We start from the raw sequence: 25576 nt of genomic DNA on the forward strand, positions 1-25576 counted from the left end.
CCGTGCCCTCTTCCGCCTTCACCGGCTCCTCCGCCACCATCCTCAACAGCCTTGCCATCCTCACCTTTCCTCCTCCAGAACAGCTACTGGGAGAGTGGAGACAATACAGAGCAGCTCCCGGAGCCACTATGGAGATCAAAGAGACGGCATGCCCCATCTGGAACAGCTGAATGTCTGGGAGAACCAGCTCCGGTGAGATCGCCGAGGGGCACGGGATTTCCCGGGCGGGACTGCAAGCAGCCGGAGTCCCTCCCTTCCTCCTTCCCAGGCCAGCTGGCAGAATTGGGCAGGCGGTCCCCTTGGGCCGCGGCGGCTGGCACCCCCACCACGCGAGGCCCCCCGGACCAACTGAGAGAGTTGGGTCGGAAATCCCCAGATTGCGGAGAACGGTGACCAGGGGGTCCCTTCCAAACACGTGACTCCCCGGTCCGGCTGGGAACAGTGCACTCTCCCGGGCTGCGACAGCTGGGGCCCTCCCGCCACGCTTGGCGCCCCGGGCCGACTAGGAAATTTGGTTGGGCGCTCTCCCGTGCTGCGGCGGCCGGCGACCCTCCCCGTGTTTGGAACCCCGGGCCGGCTGGCACTCTTCCAAGATGCTTCGGCTGCCGAACCTACCCTACGGCGAGAGTTTTCCAGAGTTAAAGGACCCACAGCAACTTTCACTGGTGGAACCCGTAGACAAACATGTGCCACGAGCGCCACCTACTGGGCAGGATAAGAAAAACAGAACCCAGAGATTTCACAGAAAAATCTTTCAACCTGTGGGGTCCAACACCCAGGGAAATCTGACTAAATGCCCAGACGCCAGCAGAAGACAACGGATCACGCTCAGAAAATTGAAAATATGGCCCAGTCAAAGGAACAAACCAATAGTTCAAATGAGATACAGGAGCTGAAACAACTAATGCTGAAAATACGAACAGAAATGGAAAACCTCTTCAAAAACGAAATCGATAAATTGAGGGAGGACATGAAGAAGACATGGGCTGATCAAAAAGAAGAAATAGAAAAACTGAAAAAACAAATCACAGAACTTATGGAAGTGAAGGATAAAGTAGAAAAGATGGAAAAAACAATGGATACCTACAATGATAGATTTAAAGAGACAGAAGATAGAATTACTGATTTGGAGGATGGAACATCTGAATTCCAAAAAGAAACAGAAACTATCCGGAAAAGAATGGAAAAATTTGAACAGGGTATCAGGGAACTCAAGGACAATGTGAACCGCACAAATATACGTGTTGTGGGTGTCCCAGAAGGAGAAGAGAAGGGAAAAGGAGGAGAAAAACTAATGGAAGAAATTGTCACTGAAAATTTCCCAACTCTTATGAAAGACCTAAAATTACAGATCCAAGAAGTGCAGCGCACCCCAAAGAGATTAGACCCAAATAGGCGTTCTCCAAGACACTTACTAGTTAGAATGTCAGCGGTCAAAGAGAAAGAGAGGATCTTGAAAGCAGCGAGAGAGAAGCAATCCATCACATACAAGGGAAACCCAATAAGACTATGTGTAGATTTCTCAGCAGAAACCATGGAAGCTAGAAGACAGTGGGATGATATATTTAAGTTACTAAAAGAGAAAAACTGCCAACCAAGACTCCTATATCCAGCAAAATTGTCCTTCAAAAATGAGGGAGAAATTAAAACATTCTCAGACAAAAAGTCACTGAGAGAATTTGTGACCAAGAGACCAGCTCTGCAAGAAATACTAAAGGGAGCACTAGAGTCAGATACAAAAAGACAGAAGAGAGAGGCATGGAGAAAAGTGTAGAAAGAAGGAAAGTCAGATATGATATATATAATACAAAAGGCAAAATGTTAGAGGAAAATATTATCCAAACACTAATAACTCTAAATGTTAATGGACTGAATTTCCCAATCAAAAGACATAGACTGGCAGAATGGATTAAAAAACAAGATCCTTCTATATACTGTCTACAGGAAACACATCTTAGACCCAAAGATAAACATAGGTTGAAAGTGAAAGGTTGGGAAAAGATATTTCATGCAAATAACAACCAGAAAAGAACAGGAGTGGCTATACTAATATCCAACAAATTAGACTTCAAATGCAAAACAGTTAAAAGAGACAAAGAAGGACACTATATACTAATAAAAGGAACAATTAAACAAGAAGACATAACAATCATAAATATTTACGCACCGAACCAGAATGCCCCAAAATACGTGAGGAATACACTGCAAACACTGAAAAGGGAAATAGACACATATACCATAATAGTTGGAGACTTCAATTCACCACTCTCATCAATGGACAGAACATCTAGACAGAGGATCAATAAAGAAATAGAAAATCTGAATATTACTATAAGTGAGCTACACTTAACAGACATTTATAGGACATTACATCCCACAACAGCAGGATACACCTTTTTTTCAAGTGCTCATGGATCATTCTCGAAGATAGACCATATGCTGGGTCACAAAGCAAGTCTTAACAAATTTAAAAACATTGAAATCATACACAACACTTTCTCAGATCATAAAGGAATGAAGTTGGAAATCAATAATAGGCAGAGTGCCAGAAAATTTACAAATACATGGAGGCTCAACAACACACTCTTAAACAACAAGTGGGTCAAAGAAGAAATTGCAAGAGAAATTAGTAAATATCTCGAGGCGAATGAAAATGAAAACACAACATATCAAAACTTATGGGACGCAGCAAAGGCAGTGGTAAGAGGGAAATTTATTGCCCTAAATGCCTTTATCAGAAAAGAAGAAAAGGCAAAAATGCAGGAATTAACTGTCCACTTGGAAGAACTGGAGAAAGAACAGCAAACTAATCCCAAAGCAAGCAAAAGGAAAGAAATAACAAAGATTAGAGCAGAAATAAATGAAATTGAAAACATGAAAACAATAGAGAAAATCAATAAGACCAGAAGTTGGTTCTATGAGAAAATCAATAAGATTGATGGGCCCTTAGCAAGATTGACAAAAAGAAGAAGAGAGAGGATGCAAATAAATAAGATCAGAAATGGAAGAGGAGACATAACTACTGACCTCACAGAAATAAAGGAGGTAATAACAGGATACTATGAACAACTTTATGCTAATAAATACAACAAGTTAGATGAAATGGACGGGTTCCTGGAAAGACATGAAAACCAACCTTGACTCAAGAAGAAATAGATGACCTCAACAAACCAATCACAAGTAAAGAGATTGAATTAGTCATTCAAAAGCGTCCTAAAAAGAAAAGTCAGGACCAGACGGCTGCACATGTGAATTCTATCAAACATTCCAGAAAGAATTAGTACCAACTCTGCTCAAACTCTTCAAAATAATCGAAGTGGAGGGAAAACTACCTAATTCATTCTATGAAGCCAACATCACCCACATACCAAAACCAGGCAAAGATATTACAAAAAAAGAAAACTACAGACCAATCTCTCTAATGAATATAGATGCAAAAATCCTCAATAAAATTCTAGCAAATCGTATCCAACAACACATTAAAAGAATTATACATCATGACCAAGTAGGATTCATCCCAGGTATGCAAGGATGGTTCAACATAAGAAAATCAATTAATGTAATACACCACATCAACAAATCAAAGCAGAAAAATCACATGATCATCTCAACTGATGCAGAGAAGGCATTTGACAAGATTCAACATCCTTTCCTGTTGAAAACACTTCAAAAGATAGGAATACAAGGGAACTTCCTTAAAATGATAGAGGGAATATATGAAAAACCCACAGCTAATATCATCCTCAATGGGGAAAAATTGAAAACTTTCCCCCTAAGATCAGGAACAAGACAAGGATGTCCACTATCACCACTATTATTCAACATTGTGTTGGAGGTTCTAGCCAGAGCAATTAGACAAGAAAAAGAAATACAAGGCATCAAAATTGGAAAGGAAGAAGTAAAACTATCACTGTTTGCAGACGATATGATATTATATGTCGAAAACCCGGAAAAATCCACAACAAAACTACTAGAGCTAATAAATGAGTACAGCAAAGTAGCAGGTTACAAGATCAACATTCAAAAATCTGTAGCATTTCTATACACTAGTAATGAACAAGCTGAGGGGGAAATCAAGAAAAGAATCCCATTTACAATTGCAACTAAAAGAATAAAATACCTAGGAATAAATTTAACTAAAGAGACAAAAAAACTATATAAAGAAAACTACAAAAAACTGTTAAAAGAAATCACAGAAGACCTAAATAGATGGAAGGGCATACTGTGTTCATGAATTGGAAGACTAAATATAGTTAAGATGTCAATCCTACCTAAATTGATTTACAGATTCAATGCAATACCAATCAAAATCCCAACAATTTATTTTTCAGAAATAGAAAAACCAATAAGCAAATTTATCTGGAAGGGCAGGGTGCCCCGAATTGCTAAAAACATCTTGAGGAAAAAAAACGAAGCTGGAGGTCTCACGCTGCCAGACTTTAAGGCATATTATGAAGCCACAGTGGTCAAAACAGCATAGTATTGGCATAAAGATAGATATATCGACCAATGGAATCGAATAGAGTGCTCAGATATAGACCCTCTCATCTATGGACATTTGATCTTTGATAAGGCAGTCAAGCCAATTCACCTGGGACAGAACAGTCTCTTCAATAAATGGTGCCTAGAGAACTGGATATCCATATGCAAAAGAATGAAAGAAGACCCATATCTCACACCCTATACAAAAGTTAACTCAAAATGGATCAAAGATCTAAACATTAGGTCTAAGACCATAAAACAGTTAGAGGAAAATGTAAGGAGATATCTTATGGATCTTACAACTGGAGGTGGTTTTATGGACCTTAAACCTAAAGCAAGAGCACTGAAGAAAGAAAGAAATAAATGGGAGCTCCTCAAAATTAAACACTTTTGTGCATCAAAGAACTTCATGAAGAAAGTAGAAAGACAGCCTACACAATGGGAGATAATATTTGGAAATGACATATCAGATAAAGGTCTAGTATCCAGAATTTATAAAGAGATTGTTCAACTCAACAACACAAAGACAGCCAACCCAATTACAAAATGGGAAAAAGACTTGAACAGACACCTACTAGAAGAGGAAATACGGATGGCCAAGAGGCACATGAAGAGATGCTCAATGTCCCTGGCCATTAGAGAAATGCAAATCAAAACCACAATGAGATATCATCTCACACCCACCAGAATGGCCATTATCAACAAAACAGAAAATGACAAGTGCTGGAGAGGATGCGGAGAAAGAGGCACACCTATCCACTGTTGGTGGGAATGTCAAATGGTGCAACCACTGTGGAAGGCAGTTTGGCGGTTCCTCAAAAAGCTGAATATAGAATTGTCATACGACCCAGCAATACCGTTGCTGGGAATCTACTCAAAGGACTTAAGGGCAAAGACACAAACGGACATTTGCACACCAGTGTTTATAGCAGCGTTATTTACAATTGCAAAGAGATGGAAAAAGCCAAAATGTTCATCAACAGAAGAATGGCTAAACAAACTGTGGTATATACATACGATGGAATATTATGCAGCTTTAAGACAAGATAAACTTATGAAGCATGTAATAACATGGATGGACCTAGAGAATATTATGCTGAGTGAGTCCAGCCAAAAACTAAAGGACAAATACTGTATGGTCCCACTGATGTGAACGGACATTCGAGAATAAACTTGAAATATGTCATTGGTAACAGAGTCCAGCAGCAGTTAGAAACAGGGTAAGACAATGGGTAATTGAAGCTGAAGGAATACAGACTGTGCAACAGGACTAGATACAAAAACTCAAAAATGGACAGCACAATAATACCTAATTGTAAAGTAATCATGTTAAAACACTGAATGAAGCTGCATCTGAGCTATAGGTTTTTTTTTTTTTAATATTATTACTACTTTTATTTCTTTTCTCTATATTAACATTTTATATATTTTTCTGTTGTGTTACTAGTTCCTCTAAACCGATGCAAATGTACTAAGAAACGATGATCATGCATCTATGTGATGATGTTAAGAATTACTGAGTGCATATGTAGAATGGTATGATTTCTAAATGTTGTGTTAATTTCTTTTGTTTTCTCTTTCCGTTAATAAAAAAAAAAAAAACCCATTGGCCGTATGTTTTAGTTTGCTAAGGCTGCCAAAATGCAATACACCAGGAATGGACTGGCTTTTAAAAAGGGGATTTATTTAGTTACAAATTTACTAATTTTGGAAGGCATCCAATGATATCTGCTCGCCCTCCCAGCTTCTAGGTTCAAATGGCTTTCCAGAAGGTGTTTCCTTTCTGTTATCTCCAAATGTCTGAATCTAAGCCAGCTCTGTGCGCTGAGCTGAGGTGTGCTGGGCTGCTGCTGAGTTCTGCTGGGCTGTAGTGAGTTCCTTGGAGCTGTGTTGAGCTCTGCACTTAAGCTTCCAGCTAATTAAATCAAACATCACTCATTGCAGAAGGCAGTCTCCTTAACCACCTACAAAAGTAATCAGCCACAGATGAATTTCACATGCTGATGACTTAAGTCCACAGGAACAGAACAACTGGGCACCATCACATGGTCAAGTTGACACCTGAACCTAACTACTACCCCACGTATGTATGGGTCTATATCTGGATTTTCTTTTCTGTTCCATTAATTTATATTTATCTATCTTTATAACTATAACCTTATAAGTCTAAAATCAGGCAGTGTAAATCCTCCAACTTTGTTCTTTTTTCAAAATTGTTTGGACTATTCTAGGTCCTCTGCAGTTCCACATAAATTTTAAAATCAGCTTGTCAATTTATAACTGAAAAAAAAAAGTTTTTTGCAAATGTGTTAAATCTCAAGACAAACTGGTGAGATCTGCTATCTTAATAATTGTCTCTTCTGAACCATGAACACAGTATTTCTCTCTGTTCCAATATTCTTTCATTTCTCTCAGCAGTGTTTTGTAATTTCATGTTGGCCATTCTATTCCCCTGAAGCTTTCCTCTGTGTGCTCAGTTAGACCATCCCCGCAACTATCATGGGATGTGCAGGGATACAGAAACAAATATCCAACCATAATAAGGAAGTTACAAAGAACCCTATGGAAAATAAGATAAATCAAGTCATAATTTTTATTCTACCTTTTCCCCATTTCCCTCCTCCCACAAAGGCAAACATCTATTGGGTTTAATGTACATTCATTTTTGTTCATTTTATACATGTTATATGTTATATACGAATATACAGTGACATGTTTCAGCTCTATGAGACCATTTCTAGTCTGACTCATTGGAGAAAGTTGAATGTGAACTCCAGGTTGTGGGTTAATACTAATACTATTTTTAGTTTTACTCTTTTTCACACATCCAAAGTTGATAAATGCTTTTAGAAATCATGACTTTCCTTCTGGGTTCCAAAGCTGTACTGCAGCAAGGCCCTGTAATCAAATGTGTACAGTAATGAGAAGTGAAAAGTAGCCTGGGGAAATAAATTAATATCTCTTTTGACAGGCACGAAAACAAGATGCATCTTAGATTTAACACCAAAAGCACTAGCAACAAAAGAAAAAATAAACAGGACCCCCCAAAATTTAAAACTTTTGTGCATCAAGGGACTTCATCATGAAAGCAGAGACAACCTACAGAATGGGAGAAAAGATTTGGAAACCACATATGTGATAAGGGTTTAATATCTAGAATTTATAAGGAAATCTTACAACTCAACAACAAAAATCCAAATAACCCAATCAAAAAAATGGGCAGAAGATTTAAACAGACATTTCTCCAAAGAAGATACACAAATGTTCAATAAGTAAATAAAAAGATGCTCAAGGGTGTGCAAAGGTAGTTCAGTGGTAGAATTCTCACCTGCCATATGCGAGATCCAGGTTCAGTTCCCAGTCCATGAACTTCCCCAAAAACAAACAAACAAGCAAAACCAAACAAAAACCAACCAACCAAACAAAAATTCAACAAATAGTGCTGCAAGGGTGGGCCGCGGTGGCGCAGCAGGCAAGAATGCTTGTCTGCCATGCCAGAGGACCCAGGTTCAATCCCCGGTGCCTGCCCATGTAAAAAAAAAAAAAAAATAGTGCTGCAATAACAGGACACTCACATAGAAAAATAATGAAATGTGACCCTGCCATATAGCATACAAAAAAAAAAAAAGATGCTCAACATGATTAATTAGGGAAATGCAAATCAAAACTACAATGAGATGGAACATATGAATTCCAAAAAGAAACAGAAACTATAGGGAAAAGAATGGAAAAACTTGAGCAGGGGATCAGGGAACTGAATGACAATATGAAGGGCACAAATATACGTGTTGTGGGTGTCCCAGAAGGAGAAGAGAAGGGAAAAGGAGGAGAAAAACTAATGGAAGAAATTATCACTGAAAATTTCCCAACTCTTATGAAAGACCTAAATTTACAGATCCAAGAAGTGCAGCGCAACCCAAAGAGAATAGACCCAAATAGGCGTTCTCCAAGACACTTACTAGTTAGAATGTCAGAGGTCAAAGAGAAAGAGAGGATCTTGAAAGCAGCAAGAGAAAAACAATCTGTCACATACAAGGGAAACCCAATAAGACTATGTGTAGATTTCTCAGCAGAAACCATGGAAGCTAGAAGACAGTGGGATGATATATTTAAATTACTAAAACAGAAAAACTGCCAACCAAGACTTCTATATCCAGCAAAATTGTCCTTCAAAAATGAAGGAGAAATTAAAACATTTATAGACAAAAAGTCACTGAGAGAATTTGTGACCAAGAGACCAGCTCTGCAAGAAATACTAAAGGGAGCACTAGAGTCAGATACGAAAAGACAGAAGAGGTATGGAGTAAAGTGTAGAAAGAAGGAAAATCAGATATGATATATATAATACAAAAGCCAAAATGGTAGAGGAAAATATTATCCAAACAGTAATAACACTAAAAGTTAATGGACTGAATTTCCCAATCAAAAGACATAGAATGGCAGAATGGATTACGACCCAGCAATACCACTGCTAGGTATCTACTCAAAGGACTTAAGGGCAAAGACACAAACGGACATTTGCACACCAGTGTTTATAGCAGCATTATCTACAATTGCAAAGAGATGGAAACAGCCAAAATGTCCATCAACAGACGAGTGGCTAAACAAACTGTGGCGTATACCTACGATGGAATATTATGCAGCTTTAAGACAGACTAAACTTATGAAGCATGTAATAACATGGATGGACCTAGAGAACATTATGCTGAGTGAGTCTAGCCAAAAACTGAAGGACAAATACTGTATGGTCCCACTGATGTGAACCGACATTCGAGAATCAGCTTGGAATATATCATTGGTAACAGAGACCAGCAGGAGTTAGAAACAGGGTAAGATAATGGGTAATTGGAGCTGAAGGGATACAGACTGTGCAACAGGACTAGATACAAAAACTCAAAAATGGACAGCACAATAATACCTAAAGTGTAATGTAACTATGTTGGAACACTGAATGAAGCTGCACCTGAAATATAGTTTTTTGTTTGTTTGTTTGTTTGTTTGTATGTTTTGTTTTTTTCTTTTTCCTTTTCTATATATATATATTTTTATTAGTATTATTATTTTAATTCTCTTCTCTGTATTAACATTCTATATCTTTTTCTGCTGTTTTGCTAGTTCTTTTCCTAAATCAATGCAAATGTACTAAGAAATGATGATCATACATCTAGGTGATGATACTAAGAATTACTGAGTGCCTGTGTAGAATGGAATGATTTCTAAATGTTGTGTTAATTTCTTTTCTTTTTTTTTGATTAATAAAAAAATTAAAAACAAAAACAAAAACAAAAAAAACCCTTCTGAATTGTACTCACAGTGTGACTGCAATGTGCAAAAGAAAAGGAAAGTTATGCCTCAAAGAAGGAGCAGAGGGAAATAAATCTAAGTGTTAACAGTGATTGTCTCTGAATGGTGAGAACTTGTTTGGTTCCTTCCCACTTAACTGAATTTTTTGAATTTTCTATGATGAGCTTGACTTTTAAAATCAAGGGAAATGACTCTCCATCAAAAGGACAGTTTTTGGTGCTGGGCCAGAGAATCCAAGATGTGTGGTTGCCATTAACTCTGCTCCACTATTGGTCTTGGAGAGTCGAGGCATTTTTTATTACTTAACAAAATGAATTATTAAAGTAATACATGCTTATGTTAAAAATGAAAAAGGTATGATTTCGTGGAAAGGAAGTCCCCTGACTACCTCCTTCCCACTTTCCAGAGATAAGCACTCTTAACTATTGATTTTCAAAATGTTTTGCAGATGCTACTCATTTTAGATTCTTTGAAAAATTTGCAGCTCAAATTTCAAAGAAGTGTAGTGGAAAGCAGTCACACATCTTTAATTGTTGCTTCCAGAAGAAGCTCCACTCTGGCCAGGACTCCACCACACTCTCTGAGGTTGCATGTACAGGTGGTATCTACACTTGTCCTTGAAAACTTGCCCACACTTCCTTCCATCTATTAAGAGTCCTCCCAAAAATGATCGTGATGATGAATATGCAACTATGTGATGATACTGTGAATTGCTGAGTGTATGTGTTGGGAATGTTTGTGTTTCTTGTAATTTTTTTTAATTAATAAAAAATTTTTAAAAAAACTACAATGAGATACGATTTCATACCCACTAAATGACTACTATTAAAAAATGAAAAATAACAAGTGTTGGAGAGGATGGGGAGAAACAGGAATACTTGTTCATTGTTGGTGGGAATGTAAAATGGTTCAGCACTCAGGAAAGCAGTTTGGTGGTTCCTCAGAAAGTTAAGTATAGGATTACCATATGACCTGGCAATCCCACTTCCAGAAAAAGAATTGAAAGCAGGGACTCAAACAGGTATTTACACATTGATGTTTAAAGCAGCACTGTTCACAACCGCCAAAAGATAGAAGCTGCCAAAAGATAAAAGCAATCCAAAAGATAGAAGATAGAAGCCAAAAGATAGAAGCAATCCAAGATGCATCTTGTTTTCGTGCCTGTCAAAAGAAATACTAATTTATTTCCCCAGGCTACTTTTCACTTCTCATTACTGTACACATTTGATTACAGAGCCTTGCTGCAGTACAGCTTTGGAACCCAGAAGGAAAGTCATGATTTCTAAAAGCATTTATCAACTTTGGATGTGTGAAAAAGAGTAAAACTAAAAATAGTATTAATATTAACCCACAACCTGGAGTTCACATTCAACTTTCTCCAATGAGTCAGACTAGAAATGGTCTCATAGAGCTGAAACATGTCACTGTATATTCGTATATAACATATAACATGTATAAAATGAACAAAAATGAATGTACATTAAACCCAATAGATGTTTGCCTTTGTGGGAGGAGGGAAATGGGGAAAAGGTAGAATAAAAATTATGACTTGATTTATCAAATGTGAACTATTTGTTGAATTTTTGTTTGTTTGGTTTTTGTTTGGTTTTGCTTGTTTGTTTGTTTGTTTTTGGGGAAGTTCATGGACCGGGAACTGAACCTGGGTCTCGCATATGGCAGGCGAGAATTCTACCACTGAACTACATTTGCACACCCTTGAGCATCTTTTTATTTACAGCCATCAACAGATAAATGGCTAAGGAAAATATGGCATATACATATGATGTAATATTATGCAGTCATGAAAAAGAACAAAGTTTTGATTCATGCAACAACATGGATCAACCGTAAAGACATCATATTGGGTGAAATAAGCCCAACACAAAATTGTATGATCTCATTGATATGAAACAATTAAAATAAGCAAACTCATAAAGGTCAGAAACTAGAATACAGGATACAAGGAACCAAGGAGAGGTAGGGAATGGGCATTCAATGTTTATTGGTACAGAGTTTCTGTCTGGGATGATAGAAAAGTTTTGGTAATGGATGATGGTGATGGCAGCATAACATTGTGAATGTAATTAACACTAATGAATTACATATCTGAATGTGGTCAAAAGGGAAATTTTAGGTTGAATGTGATACTAAAAACAAAACAATGCATCAGGTCTAGATGGAATCTGTAAAAAATTAAGTATGTGCATTATCGTTTTAATATATGTATTATTTGCACTGTCTTAATTGCATGTAATTTTTATCCACTTTATTGAGGGAATACTTCACATACAATAAATTGCATAAAAGTGCATGATTTGAAATGTCTCAACAGTTGTATACATCTGTGATATCACCACCACAGTGTTCAGAAACATTTCCATCTATCCCCCAAAATTCCTCATTCTGTTGTGCTATCCATCTCTCTTTTCACTCTTCACCCCAGGTAACTACTGATATGCTTTCAGACACTGATGACTAGTTTATATAATTGGAACTATGAAATATGTACTCTTTTGTGTCTGGTTTGCATTGATTTGATGCATCCATGTATCGAGTTTGTACTTTTATATTGCTGAACAGTAATCCATTGTGTGAATATGCCACAAGTTGTTTATTCATTTATGTGTTGGTAGACATTTGGGTTGTTTCTAATTTGGGGCTATAGCTAATAAAGCTGCTCTGAGTTCTCAAGAACTAAGCTTTATATGGACTATGCTTTCACCTCTCCTGGGTGACTACATATGAGTGGAATGACTGTCATTAGGCAGAGGTATCCTTATCTTTTTAAGAAAATGCCTAACTGGTTTTTAAAGTGGCTATACCAGTTTATATTCATAACAGCAATGTATGAGAGTTCCAGATGCTTCGTATCTTTGCCAAGACTTTGTTACTATCAGTTGTTTTTTTTAAACTTTAGCCATTTAATGGGTATGTAGTGTTAATCTCATTGTGGTTTTAATTTGCATTTCCCTGATGACTAATAATGCTGAGAATCTTTTTATGTGTTTATTGGTCATTCCTATATCTTCTTTTATAATGTGCCACTTCAAATCTTGTGCCCATTTTTTACTGAGTTATCTTCTTATTTATTAAGTTGTAAGAATTGTTTATATGTTCTTATAAATAGTTCTTATAATCAAGAAGAACTGTTTATACATTCTGGATACAAATCTTTATATATATATAAAGATATATACTCCTATATTACTGTATTTGTTCCCATTCTATGGCTTGCTTTTTCATTTTCTCTATAGTTTCTTTTGAAGAGCAAAGTTAAATTTTGGTAAAGTTTTGGTAGACCTTTTTTTTTGGGTGAATGGTCCGGGAATCGAACCCCGGTCTCCCACATGAAAGGCAGGCATTCTAACCACTAAACTACCCGTGCACCCCCGTTTTGGTAGACTTTTTAAGTTGATGGTTCATGCTTTCTGTATCCTAATAAATTTTTATATTTGTGTATTTTAATTTACATAAATGACATTGTGTTATTGTTTCTTTTATTTTAATGCAAACTATGTTTTTTAAGTTCCATCCATGTTGTTGTATGTAAAGGTCTGTCTTCTAACAGCTGTAAATAATTTCATGATATAAACTCCCTTCTTTTTGCCTATTCATCTCCTCTCCCAGGATGGAAACAAATTTAGCCTCCAACTCCCCGCATCCACAAATAATGTTGCTAAAAAAAAAAGATATGAGTCTCTCTGATAATTTCTGTGGGATATATATATAAAGGAGATTTGCTGAGCTATAGGATATACACATTCTTAAGTTGATTAAGTAATGCTAGATTTCCCACTAAGGATTCACATAACTATATTCTCACATTGCTGCCAATGCTTGACATTATGCAGCTTTCTAATTTTCTGTCCATCTAAGAAGTAAAAAGTGACATTCTGTTTTAATTTGACTATTTCTTTCTGCACATATGCTTAGCCTATTGAATTTCGCATTCTGTGGATTGCCTATTCCAATTCTTTGCCCATTTTTCTACTGGGTTGCTGCCTTTTCTCTGTAATCTGTATAAGTTCCTTGTATATTCTAGCTATCAACACTTGTAGTTGTTAAATTTTGAACATTCCTTTCCCCAGTTTATTATCTGTATATAACTTTGACTACGCTATCCTTAATAGGAAAAGGTCCTTTATTTTTATTTAAGCAAATCCATCAATTTTTGCCTTATGGCATCTGCTTTGAAAGTTTTGTTTAGTCCTGCCCTACACCTAAGACAAAGACATACTTTTATTTTCTCCTATTAACTTTCTAATTTTATCATTCTCATGTAAATCTTTAGCTCATCTAAAGTTTACATTTGTACATGGTATTAAGTATAGATACAGTTTTACTCAGGTCCTTATAGTGAGCCAATATGTCCCGTCCCGTTCGATTTGTGGTGCCACCTTTATGCTCTATTAAATTCCTATATATTCATGGGTTTTGTTTCTAAGTCCTCTATTTTTCTTTTCTACTGGTCAACTTTTCTATTCTGGTATCAACACTTTTTTTTAATACTATGGCTTTGAGAATATTTTCATATGTGAAAAGGCAAGTCCCCTTCCTGTTACAAACAGAAATAAAGCTAGCCCATAATTTGGGTGTATCTGCATCCAGATTCCTTTGATGAGCTATGGTCCCCTAAAGGCGGTTGGAGTGGACAAAGGGAGAGACAATAAGGTACCGGATGGTGGATCAAACCAGGAGCAGGGTCTGGGTGTGAGGGGCACGGTGTTCAGGTGCAGTGAGGCTATGCCCAAGCAGCCTCCAACCGGCCGCAGCCCTCTTAGCCCAGGGCCCTTGTGAATTCTGAAAAAACTGTTATAGAAAAAGAAAGAATTGGGTTACCCAAGATCCAGCTGGGGGAATCCCTTTCAGAAAGAGTAGCTCCTGAGAAGCAAGAAGAGCTTTCTTTCAGGCTACACTGGGAAAGGCACTGATAAAGATCAGCAGTCTAGAAGTAATTAGGTGTAACATGAGTTTAGAATATGAGATCAGCAAGGAGGGCAAAAGTAGTAGATGCCAGAGAGAGGGACTAGAGAGCCATTTGCATCCCTCCCACCATCACATACACTCTGAGAGCAAGTGATGGCTCTCAAGGTCTAACTAGCGGGTTCTTCTAACGGTCTACCCACTGACCCCAAAATGCAAGTCTTTTCTTTGTAACACATAGAGCTGTAACACAAGTCCATAAACTTTCATTTTATTTACAATTTAGGCCTAGTTACTAGAAACCTATAAAGTAAATTATTGAGTTGCAAAAATTTGATATTTTTACTGGAGTTTACTACAACTCTAAACCAGTACATTTACAAATATGGATATCATGCAATACCTGGCTATACCATGCAGCTATTAACATATGTACAAAGAATTCCTATAATTTTCCGAAATACATTCTGTTACCAGTGTACCATCAATGCTGTCTTGAATTGGACATGTATGCAATTATTGTTATTCTACATTACCAATTTGGGTTAGCTTAGCCACTAGTTAAGTTTGTTGCAAGCTGTGTATTTATTAACTCTACAGTGAGTAATGATGTCAATTTGATTCAATAAGTTTTCTGACATAGTTTTCTAATGACAAGACTCAAGGCATATGTGAGATACTGTTCAAATATGAATAATCTCTTACAGCAGATTTATAATCCTCTAAAATTTGCTTGTAGAGGAATACTTCATCCATATAAGTCAGTTCTTTTTCCACTGAAAGGTTAGGATGCATGGAAAAAGTGAACCAAGGGGTCTTTTGTCCTAAGTTTGCCATATTCAAAAACGTTTGTGAGGGGCGAGCCACAGTGGATCAGCAGGCAGAGTTCGCACCTGACATGCCAGAAGCCCAGGTTCAATTTCCGGTGCCTGCCCATGCAAAAATAAAAGCTTGTGAAGGAGTAACTGTGGAAGAAGATCCCAGGAAAAGGGAATTACTGTATCAAGCAGGTGGAGGAGGGAGAAAATCAGAGCATTCAGATATCAAGTGGTGAAACCTTTAATTCAAATCCTATCTCCAATAATCACCAACTCACCAAAAACTCTCTAAACCTCTGGTTTCTCATCTATAAAATGGGACAATAGAAACCCTGATCCTACCACTCCATCTATGGAATCTCAAACAAGGTTAATTTGCTGAACTTCAACAGTCTGACCTGTAAAATGTGGAAATAACTACTGAATATACCTAGTAGGGACTAAATAAGATGATAAAAGTCAAATGTCCATCGACAGATAATAGATAAACAAAATATGATACATACATACAATGGACTATTATTCAGCCATAAAAAGGAATGCAGTTATTATACATGCAACAACATGGATGGAACTTATGGTGTCATTTTGAATAGAAAAAGCCAGACATAAAAGGACAGATATTGTAAGGTTTCACTTATATGAAATAATGAGAATATGCAAATTCATACAGGCAGATAATAGATAGCAGGTCACTAAGGACCGGGATAGAGGAGGAAGTGGGAGTTATTGCTTGAGGAGAGTAGAGCTTTTGTTTGAGGTAATGAAAAATTTGCAGTCAAGGATTTTGATGATGGTAGCACAATACTGTGAATGTACTTAATACCAATTAATTGTACATATGAAAGTGGTTAAAATGGGAAATTCTGAGTTGTATATATGTTACTACAATACAAAGTTAAAAAGAAAAAAGATGATACATGTAAAATACTTTAAAACGGTGTAAGCTCCACCTACATGGTTAAGCGTTCAAAAAATGTTAGCTGATGTTACTTCACAGGGTTGCTAGATTATAAGCACCATGAGGGCAGGGCAGCACCACATTTGTGTATGTGCAAGTGAAAAGGGTCATCCGTATGTACTTTCCTAGTCAGCACATAAAGATCTACCTTACCGTGTTGCTGTCTATAGAATATCTGTTGCATGGTCAAGCTATAATTTATTTCATCAACCCTCTATTAGCTATTAAGGTTGTTGCCAAGTTTTTCTTACAAACAATGCTGCAATTTGCACACTTGTATATATCTTTGCTTTTTCTGCATGTCTTTAGGAAGTAAAACCGCTGGATCAAAAGTAATGCACATTTAAAATTTTGAATGCATTCTGCTACATTGCCTTATAGAAATCTGCTTACACTGTATAAGAATGTTGGGAATATTAGCTTACTCAAACAAGTACAGGGCATTAATATTCTACAGTCTTTGCCAATATAGAAGGTATAAATGATGTAATTATTTTACACTTTACATTTCTTTAAAAATAAGTGAAAATAAATATTTTAAAATACAGTCACTAGCCATTTGTAATTTTCCTTCCATGAATTATCTGTTCAGATATTTTGTCAATTTTTCTACTGAAGTATTCATTTTTTCCCAAACAATGTATATCAGCTGACTTGGTAGCGTTTTGTTTTAGGCTTTGCTAGGGCAAGTCTAGAGTAGGTCTTACCACAGGGTAAGATTTTTATTTCTAAGGCATGGCTTTCTGGTGTCTCAACTAGATGCCATGGATGTTAACAAATTGCTAATGAGATCTCTCTACTCTGGCAGAGTGAAACTTCGATGTCCCTGGTACTTACTGTCAGTGCTTGGTTTCTAGTACATCATTTCTAGTCCATTCCTATAGCAGCCATTATGCATATGGCTAAGCCTCAGGAAGTTTCATCCGTGTATATATAACCCAGCCCTCAGCTACGGACTCACAGGAATTCCCAGACTCCCATAATCCCCTCCTCTGGGATGGCCCATCTCACAGATTCCAACTGCTTGAGCTGCCCTGAACTCTTCCTCCTCAGCTCCTCTCTTCCCCTTCGGCTCAGTGGAACCACCATAGTCTGCCTAGGCCCTTGGTCTCTGAACAGGGTTGGGAAATTGTCTCGACAGAGCTGGGCAACTGCGGGTGGGGCTTTCCTTTCCTTCTCTTAAGGATTGGAGTTTTGCACTGCCATTGTCCATTGCTTGACAACAGATGCCTCATTTATTTTGTCTAGTTTTATAACTGTTTATGAAAGGAAGGCTACCAGTTACTCACTGGAAGCAGAAGTCTCTCCTTAGGTCAGGGACAGGAAATGACGGCCTCCATTTAATTTTTAAGATGGAAAACTAAGAGTTAATAATAATATCCTGTATCTATTAAGCGCAATTCAACTTGTCCTTCTCCCATTATCACAGTCCAACCCTTGATTTACTTGACAGTGGTGTTTTCCATAGCAATCGTATCAGTAATGAATATTTTATAGTCTCTCTGGTTATGATTTTTTTTAAATACTGGCAAGAACACAAAAGGAGTTGCTACAATTGATAAAGGGAGTAGCCTAGATTTTTTAATGGTCTCGTAATACAAGAAATTTTTTGCACCACTATGAAGAGATCATTCACTTTAATTTGTTAATTAGAAAGAAATAAAAGTTTTAAAATTAATAAATTCAAATATGTAAAGTTTCCATGGCATAGAATATCAAAATCAGATCCATTGATACCCAACTCTCATCCAAAGCAATGACCTGAATAAAGCATCAGAGCCAAGAAAAATATAATTTATTTTATCATCATTTTGGAAATGAAGAAACTGTGGCAGGCCCAAGTCTTTCTAACCCTGTGTTGATTTGTTCACTAATTCAATATATAGATATATTATATGACAATTCTGCACTACATTTTAAAAATATTTTTATTATAAACAATAAGCAAACATAACAAACATTCTTGACATGGTTACACTCAATGGCTCACAGTATCATCTAGTTGTGTATTCATTATCATGATCGTTTTTGTTGAACATCTGCATCTCCCCGGCAAAAGAAATAGAAAAGAAAAACTCATACCTGCCATACTCCTTACCCCACCCTCTCACTGACCACTAATATTTTGATCTACTCAATTTATTTTAACCTTTGTTCCCCTATTAATTTTTCATTTCTTATCCATGTTTTTTATTCATCTGTCCATACTGCAATTCTATACTACATTTTAAAACAGACTGATAACTAGAGCAAGCTCATACCTGAGGTCTTCATGGATAAGCCAACTGATTCGAACCCAGCAATGCATCATGCACATATATAGTTCTAAGCTGCCCAAAAGAAGCAGTTTGTATCCCTTCAGAATATACCTTGCAATTAATGAAACCATAAACTCTTCTAACTGGAAGGTAACTAGTCTCCAACACAGCATTTCATACTGACCCCTGTTTTATAACTTAACATATTATAATATTTGCTTTCTTTCTCATACTATAGGCTGACAACTTGAAGGCCTATATTCATTTTATATCAGGTTTTACTGAAAGAATAATTCACTAACAAAAAACTCCAGTCCCTTTTCCACCATCAAGAATTTCCAAAAGGTAATCCTAATAAGTTACTGATCATATAAACATTAAGCAATGCTAAAGGCATTTCTTTTTCAAACTTGGGGACACCCTCTAAACTCCTCAGATGAAAGGCATACAAATGTTGAATTAGTGAACCTATCTGAAGCCTCAATTTCTCTATCTATAAAATAAGGATAGCAATAACCAAGAAAACTATGAGGATCAAATGAAACTATGAATATAAAATTCCTATTATAGTACAGATAGATAGGAGACACTCAAATTATTATTTTCATTTTATCATCACCATCACCATCATCATCTATGTTATTAAACCACAGCCTATTTCACTAATCACCAGTCATCTGGATTGGTAAAGTTCTTCAGTGTGATTTTGGTTATGGAGTAAAGGAACCCTCTAAGACTTGATAAGCCATCCCGGGTTGTTCATATTGCTTTGTTCTCTGACTGCACAGAGGGGGAAAATAATATGCTACATTGGGATGGTCTAAACAACCAATTCAAAGTAAATGCCTAAAAGACTTGAAAGAAATGGAAAAGGTTTGAATAATGGTTAGCCGGTTAACAACTAATTCAGAGGACAACAGATAACTAGTAATAACCCACTGAAGCCCACAGCACAAGTGAACAGCCCCTTGCCACCTCTGTGTTCCTCTGAAGAACTTTCTCTCTTTCCTCCCACTTAGTTCCTTCCTTTCCGTTCCTTTCCCCACCCACCTCCTGACAGTCTTCACTACTTCTTTGAGACCGTCTCCTGTTTTTTTACCAATGAGAATAGAAAAGTAAAGTTAATCATCTTTAGTATTTACTATACTTTTCAGTTAAATAATGAACACAGGTTTTAAAGGCAGAAAATCAAGACTCAAATTCCAGTTCCATGTACCCTTGGGTACACAGAACCCTTGGGTAAATTAGCCATGTACCTTTGGGTAAATTAATTAAACTAAGTGCTTCAGTTTGCTCAACTGGACACTGGGGATAAACAATAGCTTCTCCACTGAGTTATAGTCAGAACTGTAAAATGGTATAGTCTAGCACAATAAGTGGCACAAAATAGATGTCCAATAAAAAGTTTATTTCCTTCCCTACTTCTCTAGGAAAATATCTGACCCTTGATTAATTATACAGGCCAGTAGCTCTTAACAGAAACAGAGGCCCCCATCCTTACTTATAGTTTCATCTATATTATGGATACAGATGGGTCCATCTATTATGGAGAAAGACAATTTCCTGTAACTACAAAATATTGCACTGCAATGATACAAACATTTCTTATTTGGGGCAGTCTCCTTGACTTTGTACAAGTCTGTACAAAGAAATTTGAATAAACTCTTGAAACACAAAGTAATTAGTGATAATTATAAGCTAAGCATATAGGAGGCATTTAAACGTTCCACCGAAAATAATAAATTAAAGACATAACACTTTATTTTTTTTTAATTTGACGTGAAACTGTGCCAACAGTTTGGGCCATCAGATAAATGAACTACCACAAAGGAACAGTTTCCGTGTTAGGGTCTCGATACACAGTGGTCTAATTGCCAGCTGCCTCTTCTAGCCCTTTCCAACTCTTTTTTCTATTTTTTCTTTTTTGCTTAAACAACAGGAATTTATTGGCTCACAGTTTTGCAGGCTAGAAGTCCAAAGCCAAAGTGTTGGCAGAGTCAAGATTTCTCCAACAGTCTATATAGCACTCTAGGGCTGGCTTTGTAGTACCCTCTGTCACATGACAATCTGTCTGCTATGACTCCTCCTCTGGTTTCCACTTTGATGTCCTACTTCCTTTGCTTATAAGAACTTCAGATATATAGGATTAAGGCCTGCCCTCATTCAATTAAGCTTCACCTTAGCTAATGACATCTTCAATGGTTCTATTTACATATGAGCTCTCACCAACAGGATCTGAGGGTAGGACTTGAACATGTCTTCTGTCCAACTCAGTTTAACCTCCAACCTAGAGAATTGACACTGCTCTCAAGTGAGTGCCACACTAGTATCCAGCATATGTTTGTAAAAATAAAACTACCTTAAGGAAGACACACTACTAGGAATGAGAGCATGCCACCCAACATTTCCTGGCCCGAACTCGGATAGTCATCAGACAAAGGAACTAAGAGGAGAACTACTTAAGTTCACTTTATGACACTTTTGAGTTACAATCAAGAAGACAGTGTGCAAAGACTGGTGATGATCAGGGTAAGCTCTTCAACTGCAAGCCAATAACCAAAAGCCAGAGACAACATCAGGTAAATAGAAACTAAGTCAGAGGGGTTTCAGACATCTATGGGGAACACACTGTACAACACATGGGATCAAACACACAAAGGGAAGAAAGAGATTAGGAGTTACTGCTTAAGGAAAACAAGGAACTGTTCTAATTGGGTACAAGTTCAATGCCAGCAAAGTTTCTAAAAAGATGAAGAAGACAAAATTTCTTTAGGGAATACAAAACAAAGAGGGTATTAAATGGAAATTCAAGGAAAAAGGCAAAGATGAATGTTTAAGGGACGAAGAAAAACCAACTTCAATGCCAAGCCCCAAGATAATAAATGGCAAATGAGAGTGGCACTATACTACCATAATTTAAAAGATAAACAAAAGCATTCAAAAAACAAAAGTACTGGTCCAGTTTGAGTTTTTCATTGAAGAATCGCACCATTCTCACTGACATCACAAGAGGAATTGATACTTGCCCTGGAATGCAGTTTTTTAAAACATCAAAGTTCTCAGCCTACAGTAACTGAAGTGCTTTAGGCAATTTCTAAGCCTAAATTTAGGCAATTAGAAATTGCCTAAATCTCAGAAATGTTTAGCATATTCTCACTGCCCAACTCTGACGAATATGAGAGCATTAAAGTCACATGAAAAGCCAGAAAACTGGTCTGCAACAGGCTTTTCCTTGGGTGGCCTGGAGCAATAATACTTACTGGAGTCTTCCCACTGGAGTAAGTGCAGTTTCCACGCAGAATAATACAGAAATCCCAGGACCAGAAATAGGCAGAGGGCTAGCAGCAGATTACGTACAAATACCAAGAGTCCCATCTTCACATGATTTGTGATTTCCTACATGACCTAGAAAAAGAAAATAAAAACAATTTAGGTCTTAATAAAGAAAGTGATCATCTTATTGATTTAGTGACTGAAGGTATTTAAAATAAAATATTAAGAGAGGGAATTTCAAATGATGAACACCCTAGAATTACGACTAAGTTCATGATGTAACATCCTCCAACTTACTCATTCCTAACTCAAGGAACGGCTCCACCAGTCACCCAGCATCTCAGCCAGAAATCAGTAGTGTATCCCCCTTCTCCTGCATTTCCAAACAGCCAATCAATGACCAAGTTCTGGCAGTTCTAATCTCCCAAATAGACACCAAATTATATCCCCTTCCCATCATCACTACCCTGATCTAAGCCATGACTGTCTTCCCAAGAATGGGTTCCCCCATCTTGAAATTTGTACTCCCCAAAACCCATTTTCCATACATCACAAGGAGTGATCTTTTAATAACACAAAGTCTAATAACAGTACTTTCCCTGTCGTGGTACTTTGAAGCTACAGTGCAGCTTCTGCGGAAAGCAGTTTGGCAGTTACTCAGAAAGCTAAGTAAAAAATTACCATATGACCCAGTGTGGTGGTTTTGTACCCCCAAAAAACCATGTTCTTAAATCTCTCCATTCCTGTGGGTGTGAGCCCACTGTAAGTAGGATCTTTTGATGAGGCTACTGCAGGAAATGTGGGGCCCACCTTAATCAGGATGTGGTTTGAACCTATTGCTGACATCTTTTATAAGTGAATGAAATTCAGACAGAAAAAGAGAAAATTCACAGAGGGAGCAGCCAGAAACTGCACATCAACAGAAACGGGAAAAGAAGGGAGAAACCAGGAGATGCCACCGTGTCCCTTGCCATGTGACAAGCTAAGGACCAAGGATCACAAGGCAGACAGCCCCAAAGCCACACTCTTCTGGGAGAAAGCATTTGCCTGAAAGCCACACCCTTGGGGAGAAAGTATTGCCTTAATGATGCCTGTTAGCCTCAAAACAATGAGCAAATAAAATTCCATGGTTTAAGTCAAATCAAGGCATGGCCTCCCCCTCTCTACGTGGGACATGACTCTCAGGAGTGTGGACCTTCCTGGCAACGTGGGACAAAAACCCTAGAATGAGCTGGGACTCAGCATCAAGGGATTAAGAAAATCTTCTCGACCAAAAGGGGGAAGGGCAAAATGAGACAAAATAAAGTGTCAATGGCTGAGAGATTCCAAACAGAGTCGAGAGGTTACCCTGGAGGTTATTCTTACAAATTAAATAGATATCACCTTTTTAGTTAAGGTGTAATGGAGAGGCTGGAGGGAACTGCCTGAAAATGTGGAGCTGTGCTCCGGTAGCCATGTTTCTTGAAGATAATTGTACGATGATACGGCTGTCGCAGTGTGACTGTGTGGTTGTGAGAGCCTTGTGTCTGATGCTCCTTTTGCCTACCTTATCGATGGACAAGTAAAACATATGGATTAAAAATAAATAAATAATAGGGGGAACAAATGTTAAAATAAATTTAGTAGATTGAAATGCTGGTGATTGTGAAGGGGAGGGGTAAAGGGTATGGTCTGTATGAATTTTTTTCTGTTTTCTTTTTATTGCTTTTTCTGAATTGATGCAGATATTCTAAGAAATGATCATGATGATGAATACACAACCATGTGATGATAGTGTGAGTTAGTGATTATATAACAAGAATGGAATGATCATATGATAAGAATGTTTGTGTTTGTATGTGGTTATGCATCATAAATAAAAAATAAATTAATTAAAAAAAAAATCAGGGCATGGTATTTGCTTAAACAGCCCAGGAAACTAGAACACCTATTTAAACCCCTTTATATTAGTTTTCTACTGCTACTGTAAGAAATTACCACAAATACAGCAGCTTAACAGCCCAAATTTATCATCTCACAGTTCTGAAGGCAGAAGTCTTGGTAGAGTGTGACTCTGCTGGTCATCTGCTTGGAGTTTCCCAAAGCCAAAGCAAAGGTGCTGGAGAGGCATGTGTTCCTCTTTCAAGCCTCAGCGATGAATTGCTTCCAACTCCTTCACATTGTTGGCTGGATCCAGTTCCTTGCAGCTATGGGACAAGGTCCTTGCTTCCATGTTGGCCATCAGATGGGGGACCAGTCTTTGCTCGTAGAGGTGGCCTGCAGTCCTTCCCATGCTTTCCCTGTGGCATCCCTTCACTCATGGTGAGTCAGGTCCCTCTCTGAATCTAACTTCTTCCGTCACATCTCTCTTCTGCTTCCAAGCAGAGAAAGTTCTCTGCTCTTCAGCGCTTATGTGATTAGCCAGGGCCCTCCTGGATAATCCAAGTTAAACTCCCTATTGCAAGGCCCGTAACCTGTAATTACACTGGCAAAGTCTCATCTTTGGGCAGGTTGAGGGGAGGGGGGACGACATTCTGTCTACTAAATCCTTCATTAAATTCTCAATTCCTTTAGAATAAAATAATTTCTCCTTCAGGTCTAGCATTCTCTTCTGACCAAGCCTCCTATTTGCTCTTCACACTCATCTTCGGCTTCTCCCGGCCTTGATTGTGTCCTACGCTCTAGGAATTCTTTCCATTCATTTAACACCGCCTTGTTGTTTCTTTCCTTAAGGACTCTGTTCGGAATACATTCTCCACCCACACTGCTATTTTGCCTGCTGCACAGCCTCTCATACTCAGCTTAAATGTAATACAAAGAAGACTTTCTTGGATCATCACCTCCCCACCCCTACTCAGAGATGGCAGCCAAGCAATAACATAAGAAAAATAAATTATGCATAAATATTATAAATTAAGGAATAAAAGGTTATCATTTGAAGATTACAAAATTGTTCAGTTAGAAATGCCAAGAGAATCATCTGAAAAAAACATAAAGGGGACTTTCGGGAAGATGGTGGAGTGGAGTAGATGAAATTCATTCCTGCTCCGTGGAACAAGATAGAGGACAGGCAGAAAATAACTAGGACTGTGGTCCCAGGGTGTGAGTAAACAAAGAGGGCCTCTAGGGTGTTTGGGGAAGAGAGAGGCGGGGGATCCAGACAGGGAGAGAGAGTGGGTTGACTGACCATGATCTCCATCGGGAGTGGGCTGCAGTGGGAGGGGAGGTGGATCAGAGGGAACTGACAGTCCCTCCTCTCCAACCACCCCCAGCTGCGACCTGGGGAAACCTCCTTGCCTAGCCCCGTAGCCAACAGTGCTCGCGGGTAGTCCAGAGGTGGACCAGGTTGTCCAATGCGCTGGGCCAGGTCTCCAGGCGTCGGGAGCAATCACCTGGCCAGACTAGCTGGCCCCAGGGGCACAGTGTCTGGTGGACCCACCAGGTACCGGGAGCGGTAAGTCAGCTGATAAAGCAGGCACTCACCACCACAGCCCAGGAGCACCCTTTCAACAGCCACTGCAGTCCAGGAGGGGTGGGCCTGAGGGGAACGGTGCCTGAGGAGTGCCACCTGCTGGTGA

The 25576-nt window shown here is 38.0% G+C and overlaps 1 protein-coding gene across 3 annotated transcripts in view; it reads right to left on the bottom strand.

The window, feature by feature from the left end:
- Positions 1 to 25576, bottom strand: part of ST3GAL3 (ST3 beta-galactoside alpha-2,3-sialyltransferase 3) — a 300267-nt gene that overhangs the window by 220786 nt on the left and 53905 nt on the right. For all 3 annotated transcript variants that reach the window (XM_077149972.1, XM_077149968.1, XM_077149967.1), the window contains exon 2: positions 22007 to 22151. In XM_077149972.1, coding sequence (XP_077006087.1) covers positions 22007 to 22121 — 115 coding nt within the window. In that variant the 5' untranslated portion in view covers positions 22122 to 22151. The remainder of the gene's footprint in view (positions 1 to 22006; positions 22152 to 25576) is intronic.

The sequence above is a fragment of the Tamandua tetradactyla genome, chromosome 2 (genome assembly GCF_023851605.1).
Source record: "Tamandua tetradactyla isolate mTamTet1 chromosome 2, mTamTet1.pri, whole genome shotgun sequence".
In the NCBI taxonomy this organism is placed as follows: domain Eukaryota; kingdom Metazoa; phylum Chordata; class Mammalia; order Pilosa; family Myrmecophagidae; genus Tamandua; species Tamandua tetradactyla.